This window comes from Engraulis encrasicolus, chromosome 21 (assembly GCF_034702125.1).
Source record: "Engraulis encrasicolus isolate BLACKSEA-1 chromosome 21, IST_EnEncr_1.0, whole genome shotgun sequence".
Lineage (NCBI taxonomy): Eukaryota > Metazoa > Chordata > Actinopteri > Clupeiformes > Engraulidae > Engraulis > Engraulis encrasicolus.
Window position 1 is genome coordinate 51,525,792 of NC_085877.1, and position 10,034 is coordinate 51,535,825.

At 49.8% G+C, this 10,034-nt stretch overlaps 1 protein-coding gene across 1 annotated transcript in view; it reads right to left on the bottom strand.

Annotated features, from left to right (window-relative positions):
* Positions 1 to 410: 410 nt before the first annotated feature.
* Positions 411 to 10,034, bottom strand: part of LOC134437465 (inactive ubiquitin carboxyl-terminal hydrolase 53-like) — a gene marked incomplete at its 3' end in the record, with an annotated part of 55,874 nt that continues 46,250 nt past the window's right edge. Inside the window, exons 13-17 of the mRNA XM_063186957.1 lie at positions 8,921 to 9,810; positions 6,171 to 6,253; positions 5,686 to 5,747; positions 1,653 to 1,695; positions 411 to 1,446 (exon numbers count right to left, since the gene is read on the bottom strand). Of these exons, the coding sequence (XP_063043027.1) occupies positions 411 to 1,446; positions 1,653 to 1,695; positions 5,686 to 5,747; positions 6,171 to 6,253; positions 8,921 to 9,810 (2,114 nt within the window). The remainder of the gene's footprint in view (positions 1,447 to 1,652; positions 1,696 to 5,685; positions 5,748 to 6,170; positions 6,254 to 8,920; positions 9,811 to 10,034) is intronic.

Here is a 10,034-nt window from a genome sequence, read left to right on the forward strand (position 1 = left end):
CAGGATGCTTCGCGCGGACACAGTGGGCGTGCTCGCTGCCTAGCGAACTTGATGATGTGTGGTTGCGTCCGAGCCAATTGAGGACATCATGTGGGGGTGTGACGGAGGTGTTCCTGCACCTGTTCGTCCCTCTCGGGGATGCGAACCAGCCACCTCGTCAACTACGGTCTGGAAATGGGAGACAAAGTACGATACCGCTGGACTAAAGGGGGCGCCTATGTGTGTGTGTGTGTGTGTGTGTGCGTGTGTGCGTGTGTGCGTGCGTGCGTACCTGTTTCAGCTCTTGGATGGTTGGTCCTCTGCGTGCCTACGGGGGTGTGGCCTTGCTGATTCACTTCCTCCTCTGGCTCCTCCCCTGACGACAGTTGCCCTGGCGACGGCTGTAGGCACTCCCCTGGTGCCGGTTGCCCCTCCCCTGGCGCCGGCTGTTGCCCCTCCCCTGGCGCCGGTTGCCCCTCCCCCTGGATGTCCGTCATGAAGGGCAGGCCTGGTCTGGGCTTGTGGTACTTCAGGCGGTAGGTGTCACTCATGCAGCTGTCCACCGAGAAGGTGCTGATGGGAGCAGCCATGTTGGGAAGGGCAGGAGCAGCCATGTTGGGAAGGGCAGGAGCAGCAATGTTGGGAAGGGCAGGAGCAGCCATGTTGGGAAGGGCATTAGCAGCCATGTTGGGAAGGGCAGAGGCAGCAGCCATGTTGGGAAGGGCAGGAGGAGCAGCCATGTTGGGAAGGGCAGGAGCAGGAGGAGCCATGTTGGGAAGGGCAGGAGCAGGAGCAGCCATGTTGGGAAGGGCAGGAGCAGCCATGTTGGGAAGGGCAGAGGCAGGAGGGATAATGGGGGTGGGAATAGGCACTGAGGAGGCGTGGCTGGACATGTTGGGGGTGTGGTTTGATATGTTGTGTCTAGACGGCAATAATGGCTCCTCCTCCTCATCTTCCTCCTCTTCCTCTTCCTGAATGGCCGGCTGTGGCGACGCCCCCTCCTCTTCTGACCAATCAGAGCGTGCGGGAGATGGAGAGCGAGAGCTGGCGTCTGAGGGAAGGGGGAGGGACTCTGTGGGAGACTCCACCCAGCGGCCGTTTCTATTGGTCCAGAGGAGCGCCGGGGATAAGGGGCGGGGTTTAGGCAGAGTAGGAGGGGCCAGGGAGTAATTGGCACTGTGCGAGGTTTGATTGGTCCTTGGGAGGGCTGGTGATAAGGGGCGGGGCTTGGGCAGAGTAGGAGGAGCCAGATATGACGTGTGGCGATGGGGCCGGGGGGAGTGGTCTACATCGCCATGGTGATGGTGTCGAGGGGTGTGGTCAATCTCTTCTCCCTCGTCCTCGCTGGCATCCTCCGAGCTGCTGCTGAAGTGTGTGTGAGAGTGTGTGTGAGAGTGTGTGTGGGGGGGCACAGACTCATCCTCACACAAACCCTCTCCTCTGGGGGTGTAGCGGAACGCCCGCTGCCTGAAAACATAAACACACACACACACAGTAGTGAGATACACACATTAGTGACACACACACACACACAGTAGTGAGATACACACACACACACACACACACACACACACACACACACACACACACACACAGTAGAGATACACACACACACACACACACACACACACACACACACACACACACACACACACACCCTCCCTCTCCCTGACCTGAGTAAGTTGGTGTTGGGTCGCTGGTCATGGGCTGGATGACCTGGACGCAAAGAAGAACAAAATATTACACACACAATTACACACACACACACACACACACACACACACACACACACACACACACACACACACACACACACACACACACAATTACACACACACACACACACACACACACAATGACACACAAACACACACAATTACACACACACGCGCGCACGCACGCGCGCCCGCACGCGCGCGCGCACGCAGGCACGCACGCATGCACGCACGCACGCACGCACAGACGCACACACACACGCGCATTACACACACTCACGCACGCATGCACTTGTGGTCAGGACATTCCATTGACTCCCATTTTAATAAAACTTTTGAATGTTAAAACTGTGCCCTTACCAAAACAATCGCTAACCCTAACTTGTCAGAAATCAAACGTTTTTGCACTTTTAGTTTTTTCACCAAGAACAAAACAACTGAGAAAAAAAAACATGTTGGATGGCTGTTTCCACGCAGCGGCTTGCACACACTCAACATGTCCAGTAGAGGGAGGCAAAGCAGCACCAACGTCAGCAGCAAGAGTAGGAGCAAAAATACTGGATAAGAGAAAGATAACGCAAACCACGCCCCCACTCAATGCAAAAGCGTGGGCTCAAGTTGGGTCTCCTAAGGGGGCGTTGTCCCCTCCTTCTTCTTCTATTTTTGAGGTGTTTGCTCAAGACGTGCGCTACCGCCATCTACAGCGCTAAGGGGGCTTGATTTATTCTCAACCTCAGGACTCCAAAGGTCTCCTAACCGAAGGTCTCCTAAGGGGGCGTGTGTGTGTGTCTTAGAGCAGAGATTCTTAACCTATGGGTCGGGACCCAACCTATGGGTCGCCACAGAACGAATGTGTCTTAGAGCAGGGATTCTCAACCTATGGGTCGCCACAGAACGAGTGTGTCTTAGAGCAGGGATTCTTAATCTTTACGATATATGATACGATATATGACATGACATGACATGACATGATATGACATATGATATTAGGCTATATTATATTATATTATATTATATTATATTATATTATATTATATTATATTATATTATATTATATTAGGCTATATTATATTATATTAGGCTATATTATATTATATTAATATAGGCTAATATATCATGATATAAATTATAAATACATAAATAGGCTGTTACTGAAGTATTTTTTCCACAAAGGATAACCCTATATATTAATTAATGTTTATGTTAATGCCATCTAACCTCACTCAGCACATCCACTCACAGTTGGGCATATTTGAATGCCTCTCTGACAGCTCAAAGTCTGCGTGACACCTCTTGACTCTCTTGACTCGCGTTTTGTGATGAATCTGCTGCTCTTGACTCGCGCTTTGTGATGAAACTGTTGCTCTTGACTCGCGTTTTGTGATGAATCTGCTGCTCTTGACTCTCCTGTGGCGCTTTGTGATGAAACTGTTGCTCTTGACTCTCCTGTGGCGCTTTGTGATGAATCTGCTGCTCTTGACTCTCCTGTGGCGCTTTGTGATGAATCTGCTGCTCTTGACTCTCCTGTGGCGCTTTGTGATGAATCTGCTGCTCTTGACTCGCGCTTTGTGGTGAATCTGCTGCTCTTGACTCTCCTGTGGCGCTTTGTGATGAATCTGCTGCTCTTGACTCGTGCTTTGTGATGAATCTACTGATTGTAAATTCAAGACGCTGGAAACGAAGCTGAAAGTGGAAACGCGACGCGGGAAATTCCACAGCTCGACGGAAAACTTTCCAGTATCAAGCAGAGTTTGTGAAAGAACTATCATGTTGGGAACAATTGGACTTGGACATTTATAAGGGATAAAAATTCAGTAACTAGAATTATTTTGCGTAGCCTAGCATTTGAACAAATCAGCTGGGAATCGGAGGAAGCCAGTGGGGGGCCCTAGGCTGCAGCCATATGTAGCCAGTGGGGGCCCTAGGCTGCAGCCATATGTAGCCTGTGGGGGCCCTAGGCTGCAGCCATATGTAGCCTGTGGGGCCCCTAGGCTGCAGCCATATCTAGCCTGTGGGGGGCCCTAGGCTGCAGCCACATCTAGCCTGTGGGGCCCCTAGGCTGCAGCCATGTGTAGCCTGTGGGGGCCTCCTGGCAGGTGAGGGCCCCTAGGCTGCAGCCATATCTAGCCTGTGGGGGGCCCTAGGCTGCAGCCACATCTAGCCTGTGGGGGCCCTAGGCTGCAGCCATATCTAGCCTGTGGGGGCCCTAGGCTGCAGCCATATCTAGCCTGTGGGGGCCCTAGGCTGCAGCCATATCTAGCCTGTGGGGGGCCCCTAGGCTGCAGCCATATCTAGCCTGTGGGGGCCCTAGGCTGCAGCCATATCTAGTCTGTGGGGGCCCTAGGCTGCAGCCATATCTAGCCTGTGGGGGGCCCCTAGGCTGCAGCCATATCTAGCCTGTGGGGGCCCTAGGCTGCAGCCATATCTAGTCTGTGGGGGCCCGGCCCTCCAGCATTAAAGTGGAAATGAAGCACTGACAACTATTATCATTTTTTGGCAGCATATTTATTTTCATAAACGAATGGATGTTCATTGAACTGCACTTTTAAGTAGTTTTGCTGAAAAATGACATGTTATTACCGAGTTTCGCCACAAGGGCGCAGCCATGTTCGCTGCCTACGTAACGCGAATGGTAGAACTTGGTGGCTAATGTAGCCTTCCATTCACTTAACGTTAGCGTGTGCTAACTACAGCGCTAACTGACTCTAATCGTGGCAGTAAAATTGAAGAAGGACGAGGGGTTAATTTTACATTGTCCCTGGGTTTTCTATGTTATATACCTACTATCAGATGAAAGAGAAATGCCAAGTGTCATTATCACTTTGTGTCAAAAAGCCTTTGCTACGAGCATGGTGGGATAGCTGCAGCCATCCACCCATTGCATCCTCCATAGGACAGGAGTCAGGACTGGGGCTGCTCGATCTCATAGGTTTGTAGTGACAGACCGTCACCAATAACGTCTTTTTCCTGCATTGTTGGACGCTAATCTGAAAGCCCATGTCTTTAAGTTGGCTATGTGGTTCAATTCAGTAATAGAAAATAACTTGCAAAATTGGCGGAAGTTTGGAAAGCTTTGTGAAGGGAAGGGACGCAGTGTGTGTGTGGCTATCCCATCCCCTCTCTCGTCTCGCTCTCGGAGTTGGAGGAGCTTTGGGGATTTGAAGTTGATGCCACGGGAAATGACACGTTAAACTATCATGGCCTACATTAAGTTATGGCATGCTTAAAGTAGCTGCATCTATTGTAGTAAACTATTATGTTATTGAAGTCGTGGATGCATCCTCAAACTGGCTGGAATAGCGTTGTTGCCTTGGATTATTGTTGACTGGATAACACCGATAAACGTGGGCACGGAGATGTCAAAGTAGCCTAATTCAGGTGCTTGGAAAATGTTGGCGAAATCATCGGAAGATGAAGGTAGGGAACTGCAACATTGCACGACATCGCACGATTATGAATAGTGATCATGTTGGCTCATACCAAAATGTGTTAGCGACTTGTCACCTTAGCAAAAAAAGCTGCTTGTTTACCTGTGGTTCATGTGATGGTCTTGTCTGCCTTCATGCCTCATATTTGTTCTGTCCCACCCAAACACGTATTCTTGCTTCATTTGGGTTAAGCAAATAAGCTCATAACCAGCCACGCAAGTCCCAAATGTTTAATTCACTACTATCATAACAGCATTAGAATAGGAGACTACCATTCGCGTGACGTCACCCGCTGTTGGCTGGAAACGTTAACAGAAACGTTACGTGTTTGTGCTTTATTTTTTTATTAACGGCTTAAATTTCAGACTTCAAAAAAATATATATTTGCTGGCTTATCTTACTGGTGTTATAGACCCCTATATTAGGTCACTGCTTCATTTCCACTTTAAGTGTGTACGTGTGTGTGTGTGTGTGTGTGTGTGTGTGTGTGTGTGTGTGTGTGTGTGTGTGTGTGTGTGTGTGTGTGTGTGTGTGTGTGTGTGTGTGTGTGTGTGTGTTCTTACCGTAGGTGAATGCTGTGTGTATCATGTCTGGATTGGAGTCCTCAAACCGTCTATGTGGCTCTCTGTAACACACACACACACACAGTTTAGTACTTTTATTTGGATCTCACCAAGAAGGCAGCATTACAAATCCAAATAGTGATGGAAGCAAATGTCATAGCAATCAGTAGGGACTGATCAGAATCATACACACACACACGCGTGTGTGTGTGTGTGTGTGTGTGTGTGTGTGTGTGTGTGTGTGTGTGTTACCTGTGTGTGTGTGTGTGTGTGTGTGTGTGTGTGTGTGTGTGTGTGTGTGTGTGTGTGTGTGTGTGTGTGTGTGTGTGTGTGTGTGTGTGTGTGTGTGTTACCTGTATGTGTGTGTGTGTGTGTGTTACCTATGTGTGTCAGGTGAATCCAGTGTGTGTGTGTGTGTGTGTGTGTGTGTGTGTGTGTGTGTGTGTGTGTGTGTGTGTGTGTGTGTGTGTGTGTGTGTGTGTTACCTGTGTGTGTCGGGTGAGTCCAGTGTGTTGCTCAGCCGGTCGCTGCTTTCGTAGCCAGACTCTGTACGCTGGATCTGACCCACCTACACACACACACACACACACACACACACACACACACACACACACACACACACACACACACACACACACACACACACACACACACACACACACACACACGCACGCATGCAGAAACACAAACACACAAACAAGCAAGCGCAGCACGCAAGCACACACACACACACACACACACACACACACACACACACACACACACACACACACACACACACACACACACACACACACACACACACACACACACACACACACACACACACAGACACACACACACACACACACACACACACACATGGAAGGGTGAACATTTTTAAGGAAACTTTGTTTTACAAATCAATTGATGGATGAACACTGACCGTGTTTCAATCCACGCACGTGTGCACTTCGGGCACTGTGTTTCAAATTGAAATTCAATCCGTAGGGTGCTCATGCTGAAAATTCGGTTGAGTCAGTGCACTGAAAGCGCCCGAATGATCCCCTAACAATGGCAGAAAATGCAGTGCCTAAAAGATGGTCACTGTGCGCATTAAACAGCGGCCATGTTGTCAATGAAACGGAGGAAACGTGGCATTCAGTTCAGTAGAAGAGTTTGGTCAACAGTCTCCTAATTCTGTAAGTATTGTCGCTGAGACACCAACCTTTTCATGCCAAGCCAAGTATTGTATGTGTGATAGTTTCCCTTTGGGGTGAAGGACATGGAAATATAAGCACCAGACCCTGTGCATTGTAAATCATAGCAAACCAATATTTTGGCGAGCTAATGCCATGCTCTGCCGTCACTTCCAGCGAGGGCACAGTGCATAGTGCTCAAACTTTCCCACAACACTAAAGACCTCAGTGTGTGTTCTATGCACTAAAGACCTCAGTGCACTGTGTTTATATGCACTAAAGACATCAGTACACTGTGTTTATATGCACTAAAGACCTCAGTACACTGTGTTTATATGCAGTAAAGACCTCAGTGCACTGTGTTTATATGCACTAAAGACCTCAGTGTGTGTTCTATGCACTAAAGACCTCAGTACACTGTGTTTATATGCACTAAAGACCTCAGTGCACTGTGTTTATATGCACTAAAGACCTCAGTGTACTGTGTTCTATGCACTAAAGACCTCAGTGTGTGTTCTATGCACTAAAGACCTCAGTGCACTGTGTTTATATGCACTAAAGACATCAGTGTTCTATGCACTAAAGAACTCAGTGTGCACTCTGCCCTGGCCGTCAGTGCACCAACACAAGTGCGTGAAATGAGACATAAGGAGTGTCTTTCTAGCTACCACTCCAATCCTGTAGTGGGCAGCACTGTCTCCTTACCAGTAGCTACCACTCCAATCCTGTAGTGGGCAGCACTGTCTCCTTACCAGTAGCTATAACGCTCCAATCCTCTAGTGGGCAGCACTGTCTCATTACCAGTAGCTATAACACTCCAATCATGTAGGAGGCAGCACTGTCTCCTTACCAGTAGCTACCACTCCAATCCTGTAGTGGGCAGCACTGCCTCCTTACCAGTAGCTACCACTCCAATCATGTAGTGGGCAGCACTGCCTCCTTACCAGTAGCTACCACTCCAATCCTGTAGTGGGCACTGTCTCCTTACCAGTAGCTACCACTCCAATCCTGTAGTGGGCAGCACTGCCTCCTTACCAGTAGCTACCACTCCAATCCTGTAGGAGGCAGCACTGTCTCCTTACCAGTAGCCACCACTCCAATCATGTAGGAGGCAGCACTGTCTCCTTACCAGTAGCTACCACTCTGCCAGTCAGTTTTACCAGAGAATCTCTAAGCTATGAGAATGGTATCTAACATTGGCTCCCATTGTAGCCCCGTTAGCCAACGCAGCCAAGTAAAAGATGAATGAGAGCCTATTGGGCTAAATGGCTCAGCAGGGATTTGTCACTGTTCTGTTCTCTGGTTTGTAAAGATGTGCGCACATTCTGTACCTTATCATGGAACTTCTATTAGAAGTGAAGTTAAAGGTTCCTCACATGGCTTCGTTCTCCCAAACACGTGTGAGTTTTGTCCTGCAACACGCTAGCATTCGGCTAATACCTGCTGGCTGAGGAATCTCTGCGACTACGACCAGAGCTGACGAGAGACGTACTCTGACTGATCCTCGCAGAGACATCTACGGTCCAACATGTTAATTGAAGGTGCCCATATTCTTGAGGATGAGCGCAGTCATTTCCTTTACCCCATTTACACTTACCACTTTTCCACCACCTTAAATGCAATAAATAACAGGTGTCCGCAACAATCCTAACATAACTTTGAACGCATTGACATCTGAAGTCAGACTTAAAACTACAAAACAAATGGCGTAGTGCCATAAAGTCGATTGTCACGTGTTATGTCATTGCTATAGTTGAAATAAGGGTCATTTTCACAAATCTAACACGTGACAAGCTGCAAATTTGTCGGCAAATGTTTTCACTTACTCCTATCTATCTATCTACACGGGCAGATACAATTATTAGAAGCATACAGCCCCATTGGGACCCATTCATTTTTCTCATAGACGTTCTCTGGTTTTACATTTCAAGCGGCGTTTGGTGCGCCCTAACTCAAACATAGCAAGTGGTGCAAATGTGTGTGTACCTGTGTTGAATATGGTGTGTGTGTGTGAGGTGTGTGTGTGTGTGTGTGTGTGTGTGTGTGTGTGTGTGTACCTGTGTTGAGTAAGGTGTGTCCGGTGAGTCGAGGGATGAGGAGGTGTGGCTACTGCTGCGCGGTCTCCTCTGCTCTGATTCGCTACCCTGCTGCCATCGCTCCTCCAATTGGCTCTGGCTCCGCTGTCTCCTCTCCCCTGATTGGTTCCTGCTGTGCTGGGGGCGTCGCTCGTCCTCGTATATGGTCATCAAGCCCCGCCTATCCCTCTCGTCCCGCCCCCTGCTGCTCTGCTCGCGCTCCCCAGCTCGCTCCTGATTGGCCGGCGTCCGCCTGCCGCGAGGGCTGCCCTCTCCCTCTGGTTGGCTGCTGAGAACACTGTCCACGTTGAGGGCTTCTCTCATTGGCCGCCAGGCGCGAGGGGGGCGTGTCCAAGAGGAGGAAGAGGAAGAGGAGGCGTATCCATGGTGACGACTGCGAGAGTCCTGACTGCTGCTGTCCGTGTCGTAGCCGTTAGCGTTAGCATTAACAAACCCTGCCCCTCTGCTCCGATTGGTGCCCCCGCTAGAGGAAGAGGAGGAGCTACTGGAGTGGGGGAGGGGCAAAGGAAGCCGGGAGTGAGATCGAGACTCGTGCGTGTGAGTTTGCGATTCTTGTGCGCGAGATCGCGATTCGTGCGTGTGTGATCGCGTGTCCGGGGCCCGGGAGTGTGTGTCGCGCTCGCGTGTGTGTGTGCGGTGTGTGGGTATGTCCGGCGCGTGTGTGTACGGCTCGTGGGAGTGTGAGCGCGGGCGTCCCTCGCGAGTGTGTGAGTGTGAGTGTGTGTGAGAGTGAGTGTGTGTGTGCCCCTGTCTCGAGGGCCCGCGGCCCTGGCTGGCATACAGCCTCTTCTCCATGTGCTCCCTGAAGCCATCACCAGGGGGCGACAGAGAACGCGACAACACACGCTCACCTACAGGGAAACACACACACACACACACATTACAAAAACACACACACACACACACACACACACACACATATTAGATGCACACATTACACACATTGATGCACACATTAGAAACACACACACACACACACACACACACACATTAGAAACACACACACACACACACACACAGATTAGAAACACACACACAAACACACAAACACACACACACATTACTGTAGAAACAC